General features: G+C 38.7%; 1 protein-coding gene across 2 annotated transcripts in view; it reads left to right on the forward strand.

The window, feature by feature from the left end:
* Nucleotides 1-37: 37 nt before the first annotated feature.
* The window catches only part of UXS1 (UDP-glucuronate decarboxylase 1), a 54,299-nt gene continuing 27,485 nt past the window's right edge, over nucleotides 38-26,851 (forward strand). The window contains exons 1-6 of one of the 2 annotated variants that reach the window (XM_085053960.1): nucleotides 38-228; nucleotides 11,041-11,068; nucleotides 13,727-13,775; nucleotides 15,894-15,937; nucleotides 19,404-19,464; nucleotides 24,206-24,386. In XM_085053960.1, the coding sequence (XP_084910086.1) occupies nucleotides 132-228; nucleotides 11,041-11,068; nucleotides 13,727-13,775; nucleotides 15,894-15,937; nucleotides 19,404-19,464; nucleotides 24,206-24,386 (460 nt within the window). In that variant the 5' untranslated portion in view covers nucleotides 38-131. The remainder of the gene's footprint in view (nucleotides 229-11,040; nucleotides 11,069-13,726; nucleotides 13,776-15,893; nucleotides 15,938-19,403; nucleotides 19,465-24,205; nucleotides 24,387-26,851) is intronic. The other variant, XM_085053965.1, reaches the window with a different exon arrangement.

Here is a 26,851-nt window from a genome sequence, read left to right on the forward strand (position 1 = left end):
GGCGGGTACGGCAGCGGGCGCGCGCCTGCAGTGCGCCTGCGCGGGCGGTTCCGGGGCGGGCGGAGCGGGCCGAGCGGAGCCGTGGGTGGCCGCGGCCGTGCCCGGCGCTCTGCGTGCCGCTGCCGCGGGGCATGGTGAGCAAGGGGCCGCTGCTGCGCCTGCTGACCGCCATCAACCGCAGGAGGATGAAGCTGCTCATGGGGCTCGCCTTCGTCGCCTACGTCGCCTGTGAGTGAGCGGGGGTGGGGGCGGGTCTGGCCCGGCCATTCATTGCCCGCTGGCACGGCGCCCCCCGTGCCCTCCGCCCGCCGTGGGGGAGAGGAGGAGGAGGAGGAGGCGGCGGCAGCTCCCGCAGCTCGTTGCGCTGCCCGGTTGCGGGGGCGCCGCAGCGTGGCTGCTCCAGCCCCGGCGGGGCAGAGGGTCCCCGCGGGCTGGGCGGTGGGGCGGAGGGTTCCCCCTGCCCCTGCCCTGCCGAAACTTTCCCGAGTGCGGCGGGCAGCCGTGCCGGGCGTCCCCGGCAGTCGTCGCTCCGCTGCCCCGTCCCGAGGGCTTGCGGGAAGCGGGGCGAGCGGGACGTGGCTCGGGGTGTTTCCGCAGCCGCTCTTCCCTCAGACCGCGCTTTGTCAGACCCGATGGCGACCTGGTAGCGGTGAGCAGCTCTCAGGGAAGTTTTTCTAGGGTAGGCCTCGTGTCTGGTTTTTGTGAAATCGTTCCAAGTCCTTTGGGGGCTAAATAAATGTTTGTTTATTAACTCAGCGCGTAGCTGGAGTCTTAAGAGCTGGGAGAGAGGCACAGAGGTACTTGAGAAAATCTTAGTATAGCCAGGGACGGGGATGTTTATGACTTCGGTTACTAGGAGTGAGTCAGATAGATTTAAAATGAATTTAAAATGCTGTTCTGTCACCTCTCTTCCCTTTCTTGCTTTTTTCCTAGTGCATTTTTATTTTATTTTAGCCTGTTTTGTTTTCAGACTTGGGTAGATTCTGTGTAGATGACGCGGTGCCTTGTCAGCTTAGCTGGGGAGCAAGTATTCTCTTACTACTTGAAAGCACATACAGGTGAGCTAGCTTTGGGGGTGAGTGTGCGCATCACATTTAGGATCCTTCCTTTGGATTTGGGAAGGTGGAGAGATACAACACAAGTAATTTTGTCCGAGGGGCGGTGTTTCCTACCACAGAAGCACAGCAATTCCTTTTATTACCATATGTCACTGCGTTTATTGAACCTCACTATTTACATACTGCTTTTACCATTGAAGTTATGTTGTAGCTCTGACTTTCGGGACAATTTGTTTGTCCAAGTGACTTTAGGTCCTTTGCATCCTGACAGCTTAATATCCGTTCTTATTTTGAAATTTACCATGCTGAAAATGTTAGTTTTCTAAACTAAAGTTAATAGGCTGCTGTGAAAATACTGGATTTGAGTGGTAGTTGACGTGGTCAATAGGATCTACCTGTTGGTTATATTCTGTGGACAGTAGCTGGTGTCAGTTTTCTAGCTTTGTATTAAAAGCCTTCAGGAGAAACCTTCTGACTGCTTATTCTTTGGGATTCAGAAAAAAAAAGTGGAGGAGGAGAGGGACTGCAGGTCAGTGTGGCAAAAAAGCGGCTTGAAAAGAGTAAGTTGGTGTCTGATGAGAACGTGTTTTTTGTAAATCTAGCATGCTGTGCTTTTCCATCTTTTGACTAGAGATCAAAAGTAGTGGAATCCTTAGGTGTCAGCTACATAGTATGATATGGTAGCAGAGGCCACTGGTCTGTCAGATTCTGGAGAGAATATTTTTTGTTTGCTTTTCTACAGAAGTGATTATTTAAGATCCCATTCATCTGTCCTAAAAGGATACTCCTCACAATGTTACTGAATCATCACTATGCTCTACTTGCAGTCAGATAATGCTCAAGTGAAATAGCATAGAATCTGAGAAAACTGATCTGCTGGTGTAGGTGTATGTGCTGGCACTTTTTACATTCCTTCTTTCTGAAGTACTCTCCAAATGACTAAGTGTTTTTAGGCTGTGCGCCTCCTTTCCATGAATTTCCATTCAGTATGAAGGCATGGGCATTCAGACTTGGAGCACATTTTACAGGGAATGAAATTGTTGGCAAGTACATTATTTTTTTGTGAACTAGACGATAGGTCTTTTTTAATAGTACCATTTTGTCAGCCTGTGTGTGCAACCCTGAGTGAATGTTTTGAGAGTATCATTTAGGGAAATGTCTTATTTTGTAGAAATCTTTTGCCTTTGAATGCAAATTTATTAAAAAAGTGCCTGAAGAACTTCTCTATGTGGGTTTGAAAACTAGAGGAAGAACTTTTTGCAGACAATTGAAAGGCTGTGAGCTATTTCCTCTCAGGCGTCATTGAGTGGCTCTCTTGGCAGTTTCACACAAGGTGGTGGATGGCTGGGCTGTCGTGGGTGACTCTGCTCCACATCATACGATGACTGAAATTTCTGTGTTGTGCACCAGATATAGAACTGGTCTGGGCTGAGATCAGCCTTTTGTGTTATAGCCATTTGATAGTGTGCCTATTTGACAACTGTTTTGGCCCAACTTGAGGAGGTGATGCACAGTGGTAAAATGGGAAGCTGGCAGTGCTGTTGGCAGCATTACCATGATGTGCTTTCCAGGTCTACAATTAGTATCTGTCCTAAGGAGTCTTGTTTACTTCAGCTGAAGTACCACCATGACGTGAGGTACACACTCAGGGTCATATTAAAAAGATCCCTAGATCTCTTTTATGGACTTAAGTGGTTTCCCTAGTAACACTTTAGACCAGAAAGATCCTTACTTAAGATTCGCATTTGAATTAAGGTAGTATTTGATGCCTCATTTCTGCAAATCTAATTTATATTAATTTTTAAAAATCATTCACTTGAAGCAGTGTGCTGTGCATAGTTTGTATGTATAAAAATAGAAGTCAAAAGGAGCATTTCTGTGCAGCAGGCAATTAAAAGCTGTTGTGACTTAAGCAACTCTTCCCTGGGAAAGTGAAGTGAATAGAATTTAACATTTACCTTTACCTTTTCTGCAGGCCCTGAGTGGAAGGGGTGATGTTGTTCAACATTGCCCAAGTGATGAATCTGGAGATACTGCAGCTAGTAAGCTGTCTGAATCACTCTGTAATATGTCAGACTGCTATTCAAATTATTTTTTTTAAATACTCTTCATAATTATTCTAGTTGACTCACCTTCAGTGCTGTCTTCTGTGGACATTGCCTGGCTGAACTGTGCTACTGTGTGCTTGCCCAGAGGTTGAATTTGCATTGTCCTTTTAAAGGGACAAAGCCTCCTGCTCCCAACTTTCCTCTGATTTAACCCCCACCAAAATAGTGCAGGAGTGCTAATGCTGACCAGAGTGGGGTGGAGTGGCATGTGGAGATGGACTGAAACAAATTCTTTCAGTCATGGGCTCCCCTTACATCATCTTGAAGCTGTTCTCAAACCAGAGCTTCAGAACATGAGGTAGTTATGAACAGAGGTGAAGTGGGATTAATTGATTTTTGTTGTTCATAATGAGAAGTGTAGACAGATCATAAAAGACCAGTCTGTTGAATCGATAATGTTAAAAAACTTTGGTGTCACCACAATATGAATAACTTACATGCAGGCCAAGAGTTTTCTTTTGTTTTTAAAAATCCCACCTGTTTATGTGTTGGTGGAATGTCAATACATAGACACCTTAAACTCACTCCCTTGGAAATTTTATATGTTTATTTAGCTTTATATGAGCATGCTACCATGCTTCAATGGCACTGTCTTTGCAGAATCAGGACCTTATTTAAGTTGTTAGAAATACACCTAAAATCTTGTAGCCAGGATTTAAGACCAGAGTTCATCAATCTACATGGTTTGCTTTAATCTTGATGCTACTGTAAATAATCTGCTGATGCCTTGGTATGCCAGGGCAGTGGCATGTTCTTAATGAAAAAGTTAAGAGCTCTATTTCTGGTAAAGTAGAACAGTTCTCTTTACTCATTTGTAGATCAAACGATTCTCAGGAAATATATCAGTAGGCTTGTTCCTTTCCCAAGTAGAAAATGGAATAGTAGGATGCTGTCATGAGATCCAAGCTTAAGAACTTGTTTCCTTTATAAGATAAATTATAGCACAGCTATGAGAACTTAAAAATGAAATGTCAAAATAATATGAGGGAAGTACATCCTGTAGAATAGTGGCTTAGCTTTTCACAGCATTGTTAGTTTCCATGGTTGTTATCCTTTGTTTTACAAGATTAGCCATTTGTTTCTGTCAGATTTCCATCAGCTAGGAAGAATGCAATGTTCTCAAAATATCAAGGTGTGAGTGAGCTTTTCAGTTGGAATCTTACCAACCCCTTGCGTGTTGCTTGTCTTGCATATGTTCAAAATGGAGATTAAATGCTGCTTAATGTTTTGTTTTGATAAGCTTTTACTTCCACTTTTCGTAATAGAAAAGCAGTTATCGAGTTGGTCCTGTCCTATTGCTTCAGGCTATCTGTCTCAGTGTTACTCAGAATCAGAAATCTTTCTTCCCCAGCCATTTTATAACTAGACGTCATGATTGACTGGCTAGGGAAGAGTTAGAAATGGTTGTGTGTGACATTGGGCTTGCTTGCTTTTTGTGTCAGTGTGCCATGGATTCTCCACCAAAAAAAATCAAACCCAAAACATTTGCTGGTTGGGTTCATGTCCTACAGAGCTGCCTTTCATTTGTGGGCTTATGCAAATAAGTTCACTGTCGTAACAGCTTCCAGTTCCCTGTTCATCAGGCTTCCAACTAGCCGTACTCATGTAGCTTATGACAGTTTGTTCGCGCTTCAGTTGTTTGTCAGGAATAGATGGACTCTGACTGTGGTTTGCTAGCCATGATGTTTTAAAACAATTTTTGGCATCCTGCAGGAATTAATCTTACAGTTCCTGCCTTATCTCCATTTAATATTTGTCTTTAATCTTTTATCTCCACTTAGTATTTGTCTCTTCTGCAGCATATGCAGGAGACAGCACTGTCATCGTTCTATTGAAGGATGAACGCTCTCGGAGCTTTCACCTTCTTTACCCTCTGTTTTTGCAAAGGGGAGTATTTGTCTGACATTTATATGGCTTGTTTCTTTTTTCTAAGGTTTGTTGACCAAAGCAGAATTCAGTTGAAACTGGTAGTTTTCAGCATCTCATTTATGGACGGTAGAGAGGGATAGATGGGGATTATTGCACCAATTTACCTGAAGGGGTTTGTGAAAGGTAGCTGGGAAAAGTGAGTTAGTTACACTGCAGACTATTGCAACAGTCTGTGTGTCCACTGAAAACAGTCTTAGAAGTCAACAGATGGATCAGTGGAGGAGAAGTGGTAAAGAATGATATGTGAAGATAGGAGACAGGAAGAAGTAGAAACAGTGAACAGAAAACTGGAAAAAATACTTATTAGAAAATTTCAAGAGAATTTTCTATCTGGGAAACTAAGAACAAAATTCAGTCATAAAGTGATGATGCTAATTGAAGTGTAAGAAAAGTATCCTTGGCTACCTTCCCATCCCATACAAAGCTCCATTAACTCCTGTAAAGAAAGAAAATTTGCATAATGTTATATCTCACAGCTGTAGGAGGGTATTGGTTTGCCAAGCTTTAAGTGTTTGTTCTTAAGAGAGGGAAATTTCCTGGTGATTGTGTTGCCTTTGTTTTGCTAGCTGATGCCTAGCTGGAGGGTTGACATAGAGTGATTGTGCTGCTCCAAGATAAAGAGAGAGCATCTTTCCTTAGTACTTTCTAGTACTCTAGGGTACTTCTCATGTGGGAAAAGCTACAGTTCCTATCTGCTGTCTTTGATTTGGGGCAGGAACTTTACAGTTGAGCAAGGCATCAGTTCAGGAAATACAACAGGAAGAACTATTTGCCATACAGAAATCTGTCTATACTTAACATAGGTGTATTTTTTTTTAAGCTTTTTTAATATTCAAGTTGTATGTTCCCCAAAGGCGTAATCACAAACTTCACTCAGAAAGGTGACATTTCTGAATACAAAGTTATGATTAGTAATTGTATGTTGTTATCTCCGTTAATATTTCAAAATACTCTCAGCAGTAAAATAATTTTCTGAGGCAGATTAACATACTGCTGGAATTACAGAAGGAATACAATTGAGAAGGTTTTTTTATTCTTGTGGAATATAAACTATAAAAGGCAGTTTGAAATGTATTGGCCAAATCATAAAATGGTTTGTGTTGGATGTGACCTTTAAAAGATCATCTAATCCAGCCCCCCACTACCATGGGCAGGGACATCTTTCACTAGAAAGAGTTGCTTAGAGCCCTGTCCAGCCTCACCTTGTTTCCATGTATGGGCCATCCACAACTTTTCTGGGCAACCTATTCCAGTGGCTTGCCACTCTCATAGTAAAGAATTGCTTCCTTGCATCTGATTTAAATCTACTCTCTTTCAGGCTAACACCATTGCCTCTTAAGGGTCCTGTCACTACAGACCTTGGTAGAAAGTTTCTCTTCATTGTTCTTTTAAGCCTCTTTTAAGTAAGGCCACAATAAGGTCTCTTCAAAGCCTTCTCTCTTCTCCAGGCTGAACAACCTCAACTCCCAGCCTGTCCTCATAAGAGAGGTGTTCCATCCCCCTGACTGTGTTTTGTGGCTCTCCTCTGGGCCCTCTCTAACAGGTCAATGTGTTTCTTGTCCTGAGAGCCCTAAAGCTGTATGCAGGTGGTATCTCATGAGTGTGGAGTAGAGGGAGAGAATCACCGTTCTAGACGTGGTGATCACTCTTCTTTTGGTGCAGCCCAGCATGTGATTTGTTTTCTGAGCTGAAAGTGTGTGTTACCATTTCATGTCCAGTTTTTCCACCAGTACCCCCAAGACCTTCTTGACAGGGTTACTCTCAGTCCACTTGTAACCCAAGCTGTACTGATACTGGTGGTTGCCGTGACCCAGGTTCAGGGCCTTGCACTTTGCCTTGCTGAACTTCATGAGGTTTGTGTTTGCCCACTCCTTAAGCTTGTCTTTGCTCTTCTGGATGGCATCGCTTCTCTCAATACACTTGCCAGCTCAGTGTCATCTGCAGCCTTGCCAAGGATGCACTCAGTTGCTATGTCTGTGTCATTAATGAAGATACTGAGTAGTACTGGTCCCATTATAGGCCCCTGAGGGACACCAGTTGTTACTGATCTCCCTTTGGGCATTGAGCCATGGATGCAGCCATGCAGCTGCCATCTGTTGAGTAGTCTATCAAACTCATATTTCTCCAGTTTAACCTCAAGGTGTTGTGTGGGAAATAATAGTTTCCTAAATGAAAGAATTGTTTTCTTTACATTATTTAATATGTAAATTAATTAAATTAAAACTTTAATGCAACTGTGATAAAAAGCATTTATGATTTCCCTTTGCATGCTTTCCCTTTTTTGTCAGGTTTTCATCCAGAAACAAAAACCTTACAAAAACCTTATTTCTTTGAGGAGTCTGAAGTTGCTGAGTGACCGTGGAGAGTCAGATTTAAGCAAAAAAAAAAAAAACCAAAAAACAAAAACCCATTTGAATGCCATTGCATCTTTCTGGAATGGAAAGTTTGACTGAAGCAATTTACTTTGGATGTTCGGAGCTTACGAATTTGCTCTAGAAATTCAGGTTATGACTGTGTATCAGTTCATATTATTCCTGCATGCTGTTTCTGTTGGTAGTGAAATCTATTTGTAATAAACATCCTCTTACAGTCTTTTTATTCTGAGAAGCAGCAGAAGTTGAAAGGAGGGTGATACAGGGAAAATTCCTGTGCTTTCAGCTAAATCTACTTAGAGAAAGTTTGTGCAAAAGTTTCTGTAACAGTGTCCTGAAAATGCAAACAACAAAGCAATTGGGAAAGAAAATTATTTTAAAGAGATTGTATCTGGTTTTAGCACAGTTGGATCTCTATGGACATCATGGCTTTGCTTCTTAAAACATCTGTTTTAAAGTGTATGTGATGCTGAAACTAGTGCCACCACTAATAATTTCAGATTGAGCATGTATTACTGTTGAGGGCCTGTGATTGTCTATAACTTGATTTTCATGTCATTTAAAGAGACCCAGAGAAGAGGGAGAAAAATACATGTTTCTTTTACAATTGTTTTTTCCCACTTTCATGTTGTGACAGTGTTATTTTCCTGGTTCCCCAGCCTATTGTAGATGAGTTAATTATGGCATACAAGGTTCTCTTAGCATAGTAATCTGTTTTATAGCAATCTATACTAAAAGTGTTATTGTAGATGACAGATTCAAAAGACATTCAGATGAAAACATGCATCCTGTTCCTGTGTTCTGAGGATCTAGAAAGGTAGCATTTGCCTGCTATTAAGTGCAGCTGATCAGAGTTAAAATTCTGATAGGTAAGTGTCCATTTAATAGTAAATAGCAATAGCTCAGCAAAACCCCAGCAAAGTTCTTGGGGTTTCCGTTGCACTTTTTGAGGTGTGATTTCACAGATTTTGTAGTTTGTTTGTTTTGGGTTTGTTTGTTTGCTGACAGTATCCCAGTCATTGTACTCCTCTGCATCCAGCATAATTTCAGAAAGGGGCTTCTCTAGAAAAAACTGGCCTTGACGTAACCTTTAGGGCGAGGAAATCCTCTGTGAGCCTTAGTTGTGCTGCTGGTTCTGCCTCTGGGTAAGCCCATTATATAAACAGCTGTGTATTTGGAAGAAAAACAGCCAAACCTTATTTCCACTCTTGTACAAAAATCTCAGCTCTGATCCCTTCAACCTTGGTGTAAGATCCATGTGAGCACTAGCAGCCAAAGAGATCCTTTTTAGAACTGTGCATTCAGAATCCTTTATGAGGGCAGTCAGTTCACTGAAGTGAGAGAGACTTCAGGGTGCTTCAGTTCCCTCTGTATGATAGTTCCTGTGTGGTCAGTTTTTTGGGGGTACACAAATGCACTTCGTAGAAGTTTAATGGAAGGTCATGTACCCCTACAAAACTGGGATATCAAACACTGTTCCTGGAAGCCTGTGAATGCCTTTTTGAGCTCCCTTCCCTGCTGTGGACACTGAGCACACACGTCACATATTTTCTTTAGGAAGCTAGTTCCTTGTATGCAGTGTGGTTGTGCTGTCTTTGCAACAGAGCTGGCAAAGTGGTATTTGTGGTGCAGCTGGCAACTCTTTTTTTTTTTTTCTTTTTTTTTTTCAACTCCTACTTCACCAGATAGACCCAGATGCTTCTTGTCGCTGCATAACCACTTACATTATTTGTATGGGTTCCTGTAGCCCAGAAAAAGAATTCATTGTAAGTATAACTCAGTTGTGTTTATCTGGAGAATTCTGTACCTGTAACTACCAGATTGTCATCATTCACTGAAAGAAAAAAAGTCTTTTTTCATTAATGTTACCATACATAATTCTAAAATCCTAGCTGCAGGGTAAATAACTTGCATTTAACAGTGCTCAACACTGTATCCCTTTGCCCCCACATTAAATTTACTTTATCTAGTTAACACAAAATGCAGGGTTTTTAAAAAATTCAGTTGGATTTTATGGATCATTTTTCTAATAAAAAGCAGGGTTTTTAAAAAATTCAGTTGGATTTTATGGATCATTTTTTCTAATAAAAAGCTTCCCTGTCTTTTCCTCAGAGGATGACAGGAGGTTTTATGATATAACCACAGATATCACAGGGCCTTCCTGCAGCTTTTTGATACTCTGTCATGAATTCCTTTGAGTTACTCTTTGAATTACTCAGCAGCACTCAGCACTTACAAACAGTTCAGTAGCTTAGCCATCCCCTAAAGGCTAGAACAACTGCATTACTGAATCCTCATTTGTGTTCTTCCCACTCCTTCTTCCTGGGAATGTTTCATTTCTCCTCCTGCCTGGAAGGTGCCTGTGACTTTAGCAGCGTGTTTTGTTTTGTTTCTGTAACACCTCATCATCTGCTTGAGCTCATTGAGTAATAGTGATGGAAATGTATGTGCAAAGCCCAAAGGTAGGCAGAATACTTTACTAGCTGCTGCTTGAGACCTGCAATGCAGCTTATACAATCTGTGGACACTTCAGAAGCCTTCTAAATATGTATGTTAGTACTGCATGTAGGCTACTTCTTCTTAAGACCCAGTGTAATTTGGGTCCTTATCATGAGCCTTGTGTCTTAAAAGAGCAATTCCAGATTTTCTGGAGATATTTGGAGTATATTTCCTGTGTTGCTTGTTTTGCAGAGTCCCTTACATAACTGTTCCATGTTAACATTGTTTTTCTTTATGATGTTGAGTTGTCGTCTTCCTTGTCAGTGTAGCCTGGTTTATGACTTCTCATTTTTTCACTTAAAACTGCAATCTATGTCCTGGTTGAAAGTTGAAAGGAAAGTCAGTGTTCTGATGGTCTTCCAATAATCACCTAAACCCTGACCAGTTTCAGAAGATTTTTTTTTCTAGTAGAAAGTAATTTGAGCAGCTGGATATTTTTGTGAATCTAAAAACATCAGATACATCTTTGGTTTTCAATTTTACATTATAATTTATCTTTCTATAAAACTTTTTCCAATACAAACAGTAATAAATGAGTTATTATATGCTTACTGAGGCATTTTAAGTTGTATTGCTTAGGTACCTTTTGTGTCTACATCACAGTGTATATGTATTTACAGAAAGAAAGTATGTGCATACAAGCACTTGCTAGCTCTAATGCAGGACTCTTGTGGCACCTCTGTGGACTGGTTTAGCTCTCACCAGTGTTCTGTCACTCTGCAGTTTCCAATTTGTGTGGTTCAGGTCTGTAGGGCTCCTTTCTTGCTCTTGTCATTTTTTCTAGTGTCCCTAATAAACAAGTCGAGTGTTCTGGTTTGTTTAATCTGTGTGCAATGGCAAATTACAGTTTAGATAATCCCTGCACATTTTTTACAGTCTGATGTAATCTCATCAGAATTCTGCCCATATTCTAAAATTGTTTCAGACACTTGGGGGGTGTGTTTATGTATCTTTAGATATTTTGTGCTTAACATGTTTAATATTGTCTTAAATTCTTTCTGATGATAATGGGAAAAAATTACCTTAGGTACTGTTATATGACATTGTAATGTTTTCTCTCTTCTTATTTTCCAGCTGTATGGGGAAACTTTGTCAATATGAGGTAATGTATATCATTTTTGTATTGAATATCCTTATGTCATGAAATTATCTTACCTTTCCTGTCAATATATATAAAGTAGGGAGAAAAACAGCAGCTCACACTGTTGTTTGAGTGGTTGCTAAGCAGCTGATACAATTTTTTAAAAATACAAAGTGTTCAGTCTCAAAAATGGTTGTATGTTTGCTGTAGATCTCATCCAGGATTTTACTGACACTCCATTTCTGATTTTGGCCATTTGGTTGGCATACCTGGTTGCATAGGTTTGGATTCTGCTTTTCCTCAGCACAGATGTGACTGTATCTCAGCAATAATAAGGGATTAAATATTGAAGAGCAGCACATTCTCCACTGCTTGCCATTATTATATTTCTGTACCTAGAATCAGAAATGGGCTTTGGAGAGTTTTTCCTCCTCCACAGTTAATTGGGAGAGAACCTGGTGTTCTAACTGCTGAAAAGGAGAAAATCCTACATTGTCCCCTAGAATTTTTTTCCTTTAGAAATAGGAGGACAAACAATATGTATGCAAAACGTGCAGATTTTCACATTTCTGCTTGCATGTAAGTTTGTCCTCAAGGACAATTCACTGGGAAGACACAGCTGCAAAAGAAATTGAAGAGAATATGGGGACAGCTTGTTCCCTACAGCAAAGTCATTGTGCACAGAGGACAAAACATTTTACCATGTTTTGTTACTAGTAAAGGGCTTTGGTGTTGTTGCCATGCCACTCTTAGCAGCACATAGTAAAGAAAGCTTGAGATAAAAACAGAAAAATAATGAATTTTCTCTGGGCTCTGATTAACCCAGGACAGCTTGCCCTGGGATCTGTCCCTATCCCAAGTGGTCCACTCTAGTCCTCCATCCTTGATACAAAGAGTGCTCAGCTGTTAGTCAAACAGCTGCTGGGCTGTGGTGGCTTGCAGATGCAGATATGATTTAGATTACCATGTTATCATGACCAACTATGGCAGCTTAGCAGCTGTTACATGAGCAGCTGAGCATTTCTTAATGAAGAACCCTGGAAAGGGGTTTGAGGAGGACAGGTGAGTGTGGGATCCAGGGTGTTTATTCCCTGATTAGCTGTCCTTACAAATTCTGCTTCTACCTGCATCTGAATTCTTACTTGAGGTGTCCTTTATAGAGCTATTGAGGGGGGAAATGATTTCTAAAGGTCTGATGTTGGTCCTCAGCCAGTAAGATTGTCTTTGTTAGGAGGAAATGCCAATTAAAAATAAACTACAGAGTGCCAGTCCTTGAGTTCCAGGATTTGTGAATAAAATAGTAGGAACTATTTTTGAGGGGACCTTTTAAAATTGAGGGTTTTTTTAAATTTTCCTTGCTCACTCATCAGAGAGAAAAAGCTATCTATTCCACAGTTGTTTGTGTAGTTTTTTCTAAATCTCTGTTACTTCGGAAAACATTTTCAAAATCCAGCCAGATAGCTTAATATTACTTCCATATAGTAAATTCATTCTACATTACGTGCAGGGGTTTTATTTGCCATTAATGCAATAAATGACAATTTGGTTTGAATAGATGATTCAGGGTATGTATATCTTACTGTACAAATTTACTGTATTCTTTAAAGATATACAAATTAATCTGGTCAGTAAGGTCTTTGCCTCGCTAATAGACTGAGCTGACACTTTTTAAAAGTGGGAGTTTTACAGAGGGTTATGAAGGGAATCGTTGCTTTAACTTCTAAAAGGGTGGTGTATATATATATCTGCTTAACAAAGGATCTTCTGTTTCCCTAAGTGTAAGGAGTTTAGGTCCCAAGTAAAGGAGCTCTGTTTCTCACTTGAAAGAACTCCATTTTATGTTGGATACTCATGAATCCTCTAGTATGCAAAACCTTACTACTGTGAGATAAATAATTCCCCTTTGAGAAGGTTTAATTGAAAAAATATAATTACGCAAATGTAAGGGAAATAGCATAACCTTGATAGAAGAGGTAGAATTCAAAAATACATACTCCACACTTTTAGAAGTTACAAGTGAGTGAACATAACTGAGATACTTTACACAATCAGATGTTAAGTAAGACCACACAGATTTGTACAAGACACCAGCCTTTTAGACAGTACTCTGTTTTCACAAGTTACCACAACATACTTCATCCTTGGCCTCCTTTCAAATGAGTAACATTTGTGTGAGAAGTTAGTATTGCCCATCAAGTGGTCACTGAAGACATGTTTTAGTACATTTGGCTTCTTTTCCCCATGTGTTTGGAAAAGTTCAGAGTCAAAGTGAGATACATTTGCCCTTCTCTCTTGTTGACTGATACTGTTGTGGCATTAAGGGAAAATGTTTTGTCAGCATTCAGTAAGCAGAGGATCTAAACATGAAATTTTGGGCCTTTGCACTGTAAAGTTTCACTCAAAACCAGTAATTGGACACTTTTTTAAGATTAAGTTAATTTTCTTTGTAAAATGAATGTCATTTTTATTGTTACTGTTCTTTCCTGTGGGCTTGGTTCATTTTCTGCCAAACTAATGGATTTCAATGGAAATTAGACCATCCACTTTAATTTGTTCTAAGTATGTCTTGGAAATAATACTAACTTGAGATGCTTTGAGGATGCTGTTTTAACATGATGCAGTGAAGTGGAGCAATTACTGCTTAGATATGGATTTTTTTTTTTCTTTTCTTGCCAACAGGACTCTTCAAGAAAATGGGGATCAGAAGGTGGAAAGTAGAATAGAGGAGGTTAGTTTGCTAATAGTTGTAATCTGTTTTATTTTTAAGACTCTCTTTTACTGACTTCATATTGAATGGATATATTTAGTTTTATCTCATTACTCTTCATTCTGCTGGAACCATTCAAAGCATTGGATTTATGTCTGTACATAGGTTTTTAAACTGTTCTTGGCTCTAGTGGAATTTCTAACATTATTCTGTGACTCCACTTTATTTTCATTAAAACCTTTCTTGGAGGTGATAGATCTGCTGATGAATTTGCTGCAGAGACTATGGTAGAATCCTCCCAAGAACTGTTTTATTTGTTACTGAAAGGATGTACACAAATTCTTTCCTCTGACTTCCTTACAAAATGTGAAGTAGAAGTAAGATGCATTGCAAATTTGAAGGTGCCCAAAATTGCTTTGCTTTGTTCTTAACTAATGGACAAAGATAGCAGTGTTTGTGGTTGGGGAGGGTGTGCAGTGCCAATGCTTTAAGCACAAGTCCTGGCAATTTCTGGAGTAGACAAGGGCACTGAACATACTAGTGGTTCTGAACTTCTGTACCAATACCTCTGAATTTCCATTTCAGCCTCAGTTTGTTGTGAAATATGAAGAATGTGTGCAACAGATCTTTCTCCAAATGTTTTAGACTTCCAGTCTAACAACAATAAAACAAAGTATTAAATAGATAGAGAAGTCCTTGAGGTCGATACCCCTTACCCTTGTCTGGCTGTGTGTGCCTGTACTAGTGTAGTCTGGTCTGCCTAATGTCTTGTATTCCAGCAGGTTTATGGAGCCATTGTTCCTCTGGACACAGTGAGCAGCACACAGAAATTGCATAAAATCAATGGAAAGCTTGTATTCTTAGTTTGTCTTTTGCGTTCCTCTCCCTCTGTTTTTTCATTTGGTTTGGTTGTTTTTGTTTTTTTTTTAAATTCTGGTTAGTGTTGTAACAAGCATTGTGAAAATTCCAGTTGTTTCAGAATGGTGAAATACTTGAAATTTAATGTGTAGATCAGAGTTACTGTAAGGTCTGAGAAGTTGGGCATTTCTGGATCTTATTTTTAAAGCTGTACTTGTATAATATCTTAGACCATCAGATTAAGTATAACTGTTTCAAGAACTATTTGCTGTTCCACAGAGCTAAATATTTAATGAATATAAATGACAATAGCATATTACTTCCTCTTAACATGAATATGCAGCTTTTTTCAGTTTATGAAGTTCCTGAATTGTCTAGCTCTAACCAGAAGTATTTGTGTAAAGCAAATTAATGGTGGTTGCTGATGTGTTGCTACTTAGTACCCGTTAAAACCTCTGACAGCTTTCAACTTACATATAGCCCTAGAGGGTAAATTTTGTGACAAGACTTTAGTAAACTTAAAAACAAGAGTTCAGGGACTCTTGTTGAAATTCAGCAGACTATTAGAAATTTGGGTCCTGTGATAAAACTGAAAACTTATGCCAACTTAAATTATTTTTTCTTCTAAAGCAGTGAAAATGCAAACAGAAGTCTTGGTAGGTGAACTGTATTTTCTCACAAATTTCCTTTGAATATTTTTTTAAGCCTGATTATATCCTCAAATCATGATGTAGAACATATTTAGATATTTAGACATAATGAATCTTTAAATCTGTGTAGCATGTTCTGAGAGAATTACGATAATTTCACTGGAGCTAATGCATTTTGTGTCTGTGTCCTCTGTATGCTTATCTGTTGTCCATTTAAATAGTTGAGGTTTTAATTACTGTCCCATTATGCTGTTGCTGGATAATATAGATTACCTTTGACAACCTCAGACAAGTCACTTGTAAATTCACTTTGCCAAATAGGAATCATAACATTGGATGTCCTTATCAAGACTATGTTACTCAGAGCCTTGAGATGTTTTGCTTTCAGTGGTAGGCTAAGGGATTTCATCTCACGCTGTTCTAGGTGATTCGATTTTTGGTGGAAAAGGTTCAATGTTTTTTTATGTAAAGGAGGTTTTAAAACATGAGTTTCTTGGAGTGTCTTCAGTAAAGATCTGCATAGGAGACGGTTTGCCATGATTTTTGCTCCAAGGCAACTTCCTGTGTGCATGTTTTGTGATGTGAATCTTATTTTACTCTTCAAAGATTAAATGTTTTTCCTTTATTTTAGGCTGTTGCACCTCTAAGGGAGAAAATCAAAGATCTAGAAAAAAGGTATGTCATCTACTGAATTTGGGAAGCTGTTCAAAGGCACAATTTCTTTTCTGTAGCAGTCAGTTCTGTATTTGTAGGCTTGAAATAAATTTTTGTATATACCTTGAGCACCTTTGAGTTATCATATATAAGTGAGGACAGGGCATTGAATGCTAAGACAGTAATGTTTAAGGTATTCAGGCTGACTGATCCTACTAAACCAAGCTGGGAGTACTGGACTCTTGCAAAGTTCAAATCCTGGGGAGGAATTTTCTATTTGGAGTCCAGCTGATGAATGGATTACCATGGTTTATGTGTGCTAACACATGCTGGTTTCATCTTCAAGAGACTGAAAGTATGTATTCCCTCACTTTTCCTACACTTGTGATCTGTTACTATGGTTCAGCTACTGTACAGTGATTTGCTTGAGAATCTTAGTCTGTGTATGTGCTTTGGATGAGCCTGACTGTCCTGCTTCTCTCAGGGTTTGTAAGGGAATGTGTTATCTCTTACTGGGCAGCCTGTTTGCCTTTGTGTCAGATCACTTCTTTGATCTGGGTGTCCTCATGGACAGATGCTTTTCATCACAAAATAAGGTCTCGTATGGGGTGGGCAGTGTCAGCTCTGACAAGGACATGCTGCTTTTGCCCGTGATACCGTTTTGCAGGTGACGCTGTTGGTGTCCCAGGCAAAGCAGAGAGTGCTGCATTGCAAAAGGCTGAGTCTGGATTGTCCAAGCAGTACCAGTAATCCCTCATGGGGTATGGCTTACTGGTGATTGTGTGCTGTTCCTCTGGAGAGGGGGCAGAATACCCTTGCTCCTGGCCAGGAGTATGCTTGATATCTACAGTGAGCAGCTGCCCTCCTCCTCCCAGCCCTCCTGGGCTGTAAGGAAAAAAAAAAAAAAAAAAAAAAAAAGAGGAGAAAAAATTTCAGTTCTGTTTTTTACAATTGATTTGAAAGGTTCATTGACCTGCCACATGCAATTTATTTCAGTGAGAATACTGATCTAGTTGCTCATCTCTTAATGTGCACATGAGCTTCCTAGGCTGAACTATTGGCAACCTGAAACAAATTGCAGATTGTCGCCACCTTACCAATTACAACAGTTCAACTGATTTATGGAATCTTTGTTGATAGTCCAATAAAGCTTCAGCTTCTGTTGTGGGTAATTCAGGTGCTTTCTTTCACCATCCACAGAGGACCTTTGTGAGAGGGTATCCTGATTGGCTCTTTTTTATTTAATAATTGTATTTTTTCAAATGAGCAATGAGTTGTTGAGTAGAACCATTAAGTTAAAACTTCTTCCAGGAGCCATATAAATATTCTTGCCTTTTCATGTGTATTGATGAGTCTTTTTTCAGATCTCTAGGAAGGAGAAAGAATCAAAATGGCTTTTTAATTCTGTATGAACCAATCTGGAAATCATACTTTCACAAAAGGGCAGGCTCTTATTATTTCTTAATTTTCAAATAATGCAGCTATTTACCTCTCATGGTTCAGTTGGATGTGGACTGTTTCAATTAATATTTTTTTTAGTTTTATATCTATGTGAAGTGACAGTAAATAACTGCTCACTGTCAAATGCCTGCAGGCTGATCCTGCTTGCAAAGCTTACTCTAGTGTTAATGTTTTCTTACCTTATAAGCTGATAAAACCTGAAAGCAAGCAATCTTCATGCTTTTGGGAAGCAGGAAAGACAAGAATTCCTTAATGCTAGTCTCATGACAAGAGATTGTTTAACTGAAGCTAGAGCTGCAAAGTTTTTATTAAGAATTTGAACAGCAAAAGCTTTACCACGTAGTCATCAAAGCAAGCATGAAGTCAAGATAAACTCCATTTTGTTGCCAAAAGGTCATCATTTGACTGTCAGACTCTATTCCACTGCCTCTAAACTGCTACTGGAGTAATGGAAGAAGCAAAAATGGTTGTGAGGTCAATTTGGCAGCAATATGACTCCAGGCTGGATTAATGCAACCTTAAAATAGTGGTCTTGAAAATGGTGGAGAGAGACTTGCCTTGCACCTAGTTATTTGGCACTTAAACTTCTTTAGACCTCCATAAATCTCTTGTTATGGGTGAATTTTTCTCTGTCACAGAAAGGATCTGTTCTACATGTCTGCGTTGTGCTTGTGCACTGCTGTCTTTCATCGCTTCAGCATGAGTCGAAGAAATTGTTAAGTGACCTATATAGTGATGTAAGGCAAGTGTAGGTAGCTTCTTATTTCAGTCTCCCTGTGTGGCTGACATTGGAAAGTTCTACTACCATATTTCCCCTATCCAAGAAACTGAAAGCAGTTTTCATGCTGTGATGAAAATTTGATAAAGTACAGAAGCATCTGTGCTTTGGTGCTGAAGAATTCTTGTTGAGCCAGTACTGCAGGTTAGAAGCAGAGGAGGAGGTGCTTCAAGATCATGGTTGTAAGGTCAGTTCAGTCAGCATCTGTTTGAGAGTAGAAGAAAATGTAACTCTTGGCATTTTTGGCTCCTGCATGCTACATCAAGTTGCACTGCTCCCCTGTGGACTTACTGGAAGAGTAACCATAGTTTTGATTTTTGTGTGGTGTCATGCTGATATTTAGTTAGGAAAAGCCTGTGCTATTAAAACTGCCAAGACTACAGTGCTAATTACTGAAATAAATAAAATTCACACCTTCTTTCAGAGGACTTTGTTACTGTGTGCAGAATGCTTGCCAGGGACAGAGAGAAGTTCATCTAAGGTTTGAGGCATCAAGAGCTTGAGAGAGCACTTAAGATTCATATGTCACATAATTTTATTTTATGTTTTTGGTTTGATTAAGTTCCTGTAAAGAAGGTGCAGAATTTAAATTACACTAGCTTGAAGACTATCAAATCAATGGCAGTCTAGCTATTTGTAGGAAAATTAAGATTAGTTCTCATACTGAATAAGTTCTGTTGTAGAAATTGTTGAAGTATCTTAAAATGTGTTTCTTCAGCATTCTGATTGTAAGCTTTATGTTGGTTGTTGTAAAACTTTTAGGAGAATTAAAACTTTATGGTGTAAATTTGACATTGAAACTTAAAGGAGGAGTGTTTGAAGTCAATGCGGTAAGTCAACACAACTTGATTTCTTTCCAGAGCTTTTAAGAAGGCTGTTTGCCTTTTAAAACTTTAAAAAGATGTCCAATTGCTGCTTGTATTTTATTGTTTTATTCTCTTGCAGTGTCATGCCTGGCGCTAGTTTTGCTCTCAAAAGATAGAAGTCAAGTGATTCATTTTATAAAATCAGACAGAAATTTTAAAAGCAGTCATTGCAGATGAATTTTGATATTTCACTGTGCATGGACATTGTCGTGTGCTGACCCAGATCCTATTTTAGAATAAAGCACTAAACATACTCGTAGAAGAACTTTAGGAATGGGAGATTTTCAGATTAGTTTTTCATATTTCAAAGGCAGGTATGTGAAGGAAGAAACAAGTCTGAAACTCACTTAGTTTTTCTTCTTTGTTTTGCATTGTTCTGTAGTTTCACCCAGAAATACCCACCAGTGAAATTTTTATCAGAAAAGGATCGTAAAAGAATCCTGGTAAGTTGATGTTTACTCGGAGGTTGTTTTGGGGAAATACCAAAAGATTCTGTGGAATGTAATCTGTTGTGTAGAATTAAAGAAATGAGAAGGGATAAAGTGAATTACTTTGGATGTCATATGTGTTGCACAGGGTTTAGGGTAGTGTTTCACTTATTTGTGTTGATGTTCTTAAACTCAGCATATGAACTTGGACTCTTTGGAGGTTTGACTTGCCAGTTAAACTGCTCTTCCTTGTAACTTCCCAGGATCCCATTGCCAAAGGGTCTTTGTGTGTGCTCTCAGATGGCTTAAACTTGCAGAGGCTGGGAAACTTTTTTGGCACATCTTGACAAGAACCTTGTGTGTGACTGAATTGGACAAAATCTAGTCCTAAGGCTAGAAAAGAAGCTGCTCTGCAGGGAGTGTTCATCTCTCTGTATCTTCTCTGTTTTCTGTTATTTTGAAGCATCATAAGCAGTTGAAGGTGGAAAAGGATGGCAGGTTAAGTCAGGACAAGTAGTCATCCAAGGCGTTCTTAAACGTAGCAAACTGTGCTGCAACATCAGCCTTCCAGCTTTGTTTGCAAACACTTCTGAAGTTATCTGTGACCCAGATTTTTCCAAATTTCTGTTTGTTGGGGAGGGGATTATCCCTGTGTTTTGAAGGCAGAGAAAGTATAGCTACTTGAGATGTGTTAACTAGAGTATGAACTTCTGCCTCTGTGGTAGGAAATAAGGTCTAGGACAAAACCATACTAATTTGCCTAACTTAGCTGGTGCTTTTGTTTGCTTTGACTTCAAAATTTTGAAGAAAAACATTGAAAACATGCAGACAAAAAGTTTATTTTACTACATTGTTAGGCAATAATTTTCACTGCTATTGCAAAATTTCACGAAGAATGTGTTACCAAATTAGTTTAGTTCTGCAGTAGTGTTCTATCATTTTTATGACAGTCTGAAGGAGGGAGACCTGTAGACTCCAAGTGCCCTTGTTGAATATAGAAAATAAACTGAGGAAAATAAAGAGAGGTTTAACTGAAAATTCCTAAATTTTGTACTTCATGTGTTTGCAAGGGTAATAAAGTAACCTTAATGTCATGTTTTCTGGGTAAGTGAGAATGTACTTTCAAGAAAAGTGTTAGTGAAAGCTGTTAGCAGGCTGCAGAGCTCTTAATGTTCACTTCCAGACTTTGCTACTGAAAAATACTGGATATTTTGTTGAAATCTGTTGCTTCAACAGAGATGGCAAGTAGTTGGAATAGTAGGAGCATTTTCTGCTGACCTGGAGGTGAATAGTTTTTTGCTTCCCTGTGTATTTTTGTGGAGAGTTTAAATGACTAAAGAGAAAGCTGGCCAAAAGGAGTGGCAAGTTGTTGTGACTATTTTTGTGCCTACTTGGATGGGCATTCATAGGCCTCCTGCCCATGTAGGCAATTGCCTTCTGTTACAGTGTTGCTGTCATAATCCTGGAGGAAATAATCCATGTTCTTTTGAGTATCTGAAGTTCACATGCAAACTTTGCATGACACTTCAAAATTCTCAAGAATTGGCCAACCAAGTGAATTTTGGTAGATCATGTGCTTTGTATTTTGTTAATACTGCATCTTTTCCTAGAATGCATTCTTAATTTGGCTTTACGGTTTTTTTATTCTGACTGCAGTCTCCAGCTCCAGCCTGGAGATGCCCACAGCACTGCATCTCTTTGGAGATGATTTCTAGTAGTGGTGGTATCTCAGCTGGCACTAGATACCTTGGCACTTTCATTGAAAAGAGATCTTCACCTTGTTGTGCATGATTTATCTATTTCTTGAGTTCTCTGAAGTGACTAGGCCAAAGGCTTTCATATGCGAGAGAAGGAATTCTGTTGTTGTGGAAGACAGTGTTGCCATTGGTTCAGTCTGTTGCCTGTTTTTTTTTCTGAATTGAATATAGTAAACTGATAAAAGCAGAAAACAAACAAAAAAAAGAATATAACTTCCTTATGGGACATAAGATGTTTTGAGTTTGACTACAGACAGCAGAAATGAACATGTGTAATAAATAGACAAACTTGTAAGTGCCTCTACTAGTGGAGATAATTATCAGTAATATTTGTGCCTTTTAGTAGGAGCTGAAGTTACCGAGCATATTTGCACTACTAAGTAATTAAATATTTTTATTAATGTTGTGTTAATAAAGAATTCCTTTTTAAGACCCAAGTGCTGGTGCTCCAGTTCTGATATGGATATGATTCCTGTACAACTTATGATTGTGTGGATTAATATGTCATTGTAATTTGCTGTAAGTTGTATTTGGAAATGATGCTTTTATTAGTAATTACAGGAAGATTGTTCAAAGAACTTCAATTATAAGTCATCTTCTTTTTTGATGTTGCCTCAAATAATGATAAAAATCATAATTTACACAGTTTTTTACTTTTCCAGGGGAAATTTAGCTCCTTTTTCAACCATTTCTGAACTTCTTTGTCTAATACCCATGGAAGCAATATGTTAATAAAGCCAATGACTTGTAGGTTTAAGGTAATTGGAAACTTCTTTCCAGACAAAATTGGTTTGTGCTTTTTTTTTTTTTTTTTTGGCCTTTTTTCTTTTTGTGCTTTTTTTTTCCTTGAGTTTTTGTGCTTTTCCCCCTTTTCTTGGTGCATTTTTTTTTTTCTCCATTAGCATAGTGCTGCAAGCAGTGGTTGGCTTTGTTACGTTTTTTTTCCAAAAGGGATATTTGGAAGAAGACACTTCCTTGTACTGCATCAAAGACACAAATTGCAAGCATTGAATTTTTCTTCTCTGGAATCTTGGAAATAGAAGTAGCAGCAGGAGATTTCCTTGGGCCTCCATTGAAGGAGGAGGTTCAGGTCTTCTACAGAAAAGTTTTGTCCTGGTCACTAGAAAATAACCCAAACCGTTGGAACATTCAGCAAGGCTGCAGCTTGCTTGCAAGTCAGGATAAACTCATGGCATTAGGTTTTCCATGCATGGGTTTGGCTTTTTTCCCCTGGTAAGTGGTGACACATGGCAAAGGGCTGTTCTCAGTTACTGCTCTTCTTTCCTCATTCACAGCATTCTGCCAGAAACCTGCTCTTCTCTCCTTTCTCTTGTGGTGTAATGGGAGCCTCGAGATTTTTCCCTTTTTTCTTTCAGAAGGGATTTCTCCTAAATCCTTTTTCTCCTTCAGGTTTGTCAGGGATCAAGATGTTGAATCTGCTACAAGGAAGCCCTGACAAACTCATAAGCATAATAAATAGACCAACTAAATAATTGCTTTATTAACTGATACTTAGAGTTGCTTTGACACACTGATGCCCCTGAATTTTTAATAAGAAAAAGAAGTATGAGAATACTAGAAGTGGGCATTCAAGTTTTTACATAAGAAAACAGATGTAGTTTTTGTATGTTTTTTCCCTTTTCAATCTTTGGAGGTTTTCCTTTGGGTTTTTTTCTAGCTTAAAAAAAATCTGCTAGTCTTGCTTTTTAAAACAGTGGATGGCAGGGTACTGGAGAGCATGTTTAGCCTTTGACTAACCCAAAGTGAAAGAACTTCAGGCATCTCATCCTTTTCCACACAGGACTTTGTCATTGTAGTACACCATCCATTCATTAGATTACTGCTTGATTCCACCTTGTCCTTTCATTTAGTTAGTTGTCACTACAGCTGAAGAATGGACATCAGCAGCTGAATCTCTTTCAAAATGTGAATTTGATTGTGCAGCTGTATAATATAGTTGATACCACACAGGTATTTTACAAGTCCACTTTTTGAGACTTGTCATCTGTCGTGTCTTTGTTCTTGAAAACGGCTTATGAAATACAGACAAAATAATTGTTTCTATAGATAGGTCTCAATGTGTCACACAACTTGCAGTTCTACTTACTATGCTGACTGCTTCAGTACTGAGTTGGTGATTTTTGTTTGCTGTTAAAGTCTGTAGTGCAAAAAGGGAAAAATTAATGAACTTCCTTGTTTCTTCAATGAAACAGGAGTACAGGGCTTTAAATATTTTATTTCTGCTTGTTTCTTTGCAGTAGAACATCAGAGTTCCAAGACAGAAAAATTCTGCATGTCAGAGCTAATGGTATAGAATAGAGTTTTTTCAGTTGTAAGGGACCTGCAAAGATCATCTAATCCAACTGCCTGACCTCCTCAGGCCAGAATGATGTAAGCTATGGGTGCATTAAAATGCAGAAGGAATGATTTTGGTTTTAGCAGATATTTCAAATGAAAGGTCTTCAAAGAATTTCCTTCCTCCTTTGTGGATGAAAATTTAGAGTACTTAGAACACCCAGCATGTCTTTTGTTTAAGCCAGACAAAAGCTGGGTTTGATGTGCCTGATAAGTCTGACATGGAAATAAACTGGCATTTTGTCATACCTTTTTTTTTTCCCTGAGAAATGGGATTTGCAGAGATTTTTCCTCTTACCTTTCTGCATCTTTTTAGACTTTGCTGTCACCAAAAAAGAGCACAATCCAATTGGAAGGAAAAAAAGGAAAGTAATGTAATCTGAAAAAGAGATTTTGTTGATGTGAATAGGTAGGTGACCTTCTACCCTGACAGTGATGAAAGACGTTAGATATGTCTCTTGAAATTTAAAAAGCTGTAAATCTTGGAAGAAAAACAAAAAAAACCCCAAAAAATGTGGAAATGGAGTTGTTTCCCCTGGAGTAAGCAATGAACTGAAACCTACTGTTCTGTCTTCATGTTTGTAGACTTTGTCTAGTGTTTCTGTAAAAAGAAAAAGAAATTTATACCAACTGTCCTAATGCAGATAACTGGAGGAGCAGGGTTTGTGGGTTCTCATCTTACTGACAAACTAATGATGGATGGCCATGAGGTTACAGTTGTGGACAACTTCTTTACGGGCAGGAAAAGAAATGTGGAGCACTGGATTGGTCATGAGAACTTCGAACTGATAAATCATGATGTTGTCGAGCCCCTGTACATTGAAGGTAGGTAGTCTGTGCTTTGGTATTTGCACTTTTTTGTGTTTTTCACTTCTAAGAGTGTGTGTGTGTGTGTCTGTAAAGAAATTAAGTTCTTTAATTAACTAAAGCACTGAGTTCTCAGTTGATCTATCTAATATCTGTATGCTTTGTTTATTATTAGCCTATTTTCTTTGACCACTATGGAGTAAGAGGTTCAAAACAGTTTTGTGTTTGAAATCAGTTCTTCTTTTCTGAGTGCATGGGAGGAAAGAGACCTTAAAAATATCCTGATGTGACTGATTTTGTGAGAAGGAAAGATGGCAGTGGGGTCAGTCTGTCTGTGCCATCCATTATCCCACTTTCCTATGTGCCTGCACAGGCTTACACAAAGTTTATGGCCCAGATGTTCCATGAACTGAGAAGTTTTATTCAGGGCTGCAGTTGCACTAGACATGCATCCTGCAACTGTGTACTGTTGAGAGGAGGTTAACTTTCACTAGTTGCCTTAAGTGCCTTCTGTAGAAAGCATCACTTCTATTTTAGGTACAAGCATTCTACAGCTTGTAGAGTTGGAAATTCAGCAGCACTGAATTTCCCTAGTTTTCAATTAAAAAGCCCAAAACACACCAATCCCAAAGAAAGAAACAAAAATATGTTCTGCTTCAAAGTAGTAACTCAACATCTAAAATATCATGAACCTCAAACTATTATGCCAGATATTAAGGCACCATTAACATAGTTGTATCTGAGAGACATAGATTCATTTATAGATTTCTATGGGAGTATCTAACTGTATAATGAGTCAGTTAAAGCATTTCTCAAATTCCACTGCCGTTCTGGTGGGTGTGCTCCATCCTTTTAAAACTGTAGCAATGTACTTGTTCATTAAAAAAAAAAAAATGGAGCATTTTTTTGGTTATTTTTTTAATTCCTGCTGAATTCTAGTGGATGGAATTTCACAGGAAATATCTCTAGTAATTGCATCTCTTGTATTATTTCTTGTGATGAATTCCTGGCAACACTACTGAAATTGTCCTGCAAAAACACGTGCTGCTGCTCTGTTCTGACAATGCACTGGTTCAGTTACTGCCTGTTATTTTACTTCAAACTTCTGCTTCCAGTGACAGGATAATGGAACAAGGATCTTATTAACTGACTCCAGGTGCTAGTAGCTCATTCCTCAACCAGTTCAATTTGTCAGCTTTTCTAATCTTTTTCATGCATTACCTTCTTTCTGACTGATTACACTTGAGACCTTCTCAGAGAATTATTCATTGCAAATACTGTTGCCCAGCTAACTAGGTACTAATGAATGGGAATTCTGAGATCCTTCAGCTGCCTTTCCTATGGCCTATGTAATTAAGACACCAATTCCCCATTTAGTAGTGACAACTAATTATTACATGTTATTCAATGGATAGTTTATTGAATGTCTTTTCATCTTCGAATAGTGTAAATTGAAGCTGGCATGGCTAAGTGTTAAAATAAAATTAACTTTCATACACTAAGAACATGATAAAATTTGATTTCATTGCAGCGTTTATAGTCCAATGAGGCAATAGGGAATAGTTTTTGTAACTGATTAGCAAGTTGGCATAGAGATCAGATACTTCTTTTCTTACTCCCAGTTCCTCCTTTTTACTTGTAAATAGAAGTTGGAATGACTGTGAAGTCATGATAAAAAGTAGGTTTGTGTCTAAAGAATTTCTCTGTATTTGCTGTCCTGTTTAAACCAGGTTACATAAGGTTGTTTGACAGTTCAATTCCAGAGAGAATAATCAGTGCTTTATTTCTCAAAGAGACCTCATTTCTGGACTAGAAATAACAGTCCTTTTACTTTTGATATGGAAAAGTGAATTTAGTCTCAGGATGTGTAGCTTTCAGCTTCACAGTGATGCCTACGCACAATCTGCCTTGGCTGCATCATTATCTTTGATCCATGACACAAAGTTGCACTCAGCATTCTTGGATCTTGTTCTAGGTTGGCCAGAGACAATAATAAATCACCTAAACACACATTTTATTTTTTAGCTCTGTGACAGCTCTAGTTAACTCCAGTGCTGAATGCCTTTTTCCTCCTCTACTAGGATTCCATTTGCTTTAGCATTTGGAAATGTCAATGGGAAATGCACAAGTTTTCACTTGGGTTCTTTTCAAGCAGAACAAGGGTTTTGAATTCTTTAGTGGCATGTAGTTCAAGAATCTTGAAAGATGTAAATAGTAAAAAAGAAAGGTCTGAAGTAGCTGTATTAACCCATTTTTTCATAATATAGTTGAGTTCTGTGTTTTTAAAGATATTTTCATTTCAGCCTGACCCTTATGTAAAGCTTTAATACACTAATAAGTGGGCACCTTTTCGCTACAGGAAGACAGTTCTTTTTTTCTGAAGGGTGGTCTGTAAAGAAAAGAATCTCTTACTACTCTTTTTTGTATTATCAGGAAAAGAAAAATAGAAATCCACCTTCACTTATTTTCTTCCTCATTCTCTA

This window comes from Lichenostomus cassidix, chromosome 1 (genome assembly GCF_008360975.1).
Source record: "Lichenostomus cassidix isolate B80296 chromosome 1, HeHo_3.0, whole genome shotgun sequence".
In the NCBI taxonomy this organism is placed as follows: Eukaryota; Metazoa; Chordata; class Aves; order Passeriformes; family Meliphagidae; genus Lichenostomus; species Lichenostomus cassidix.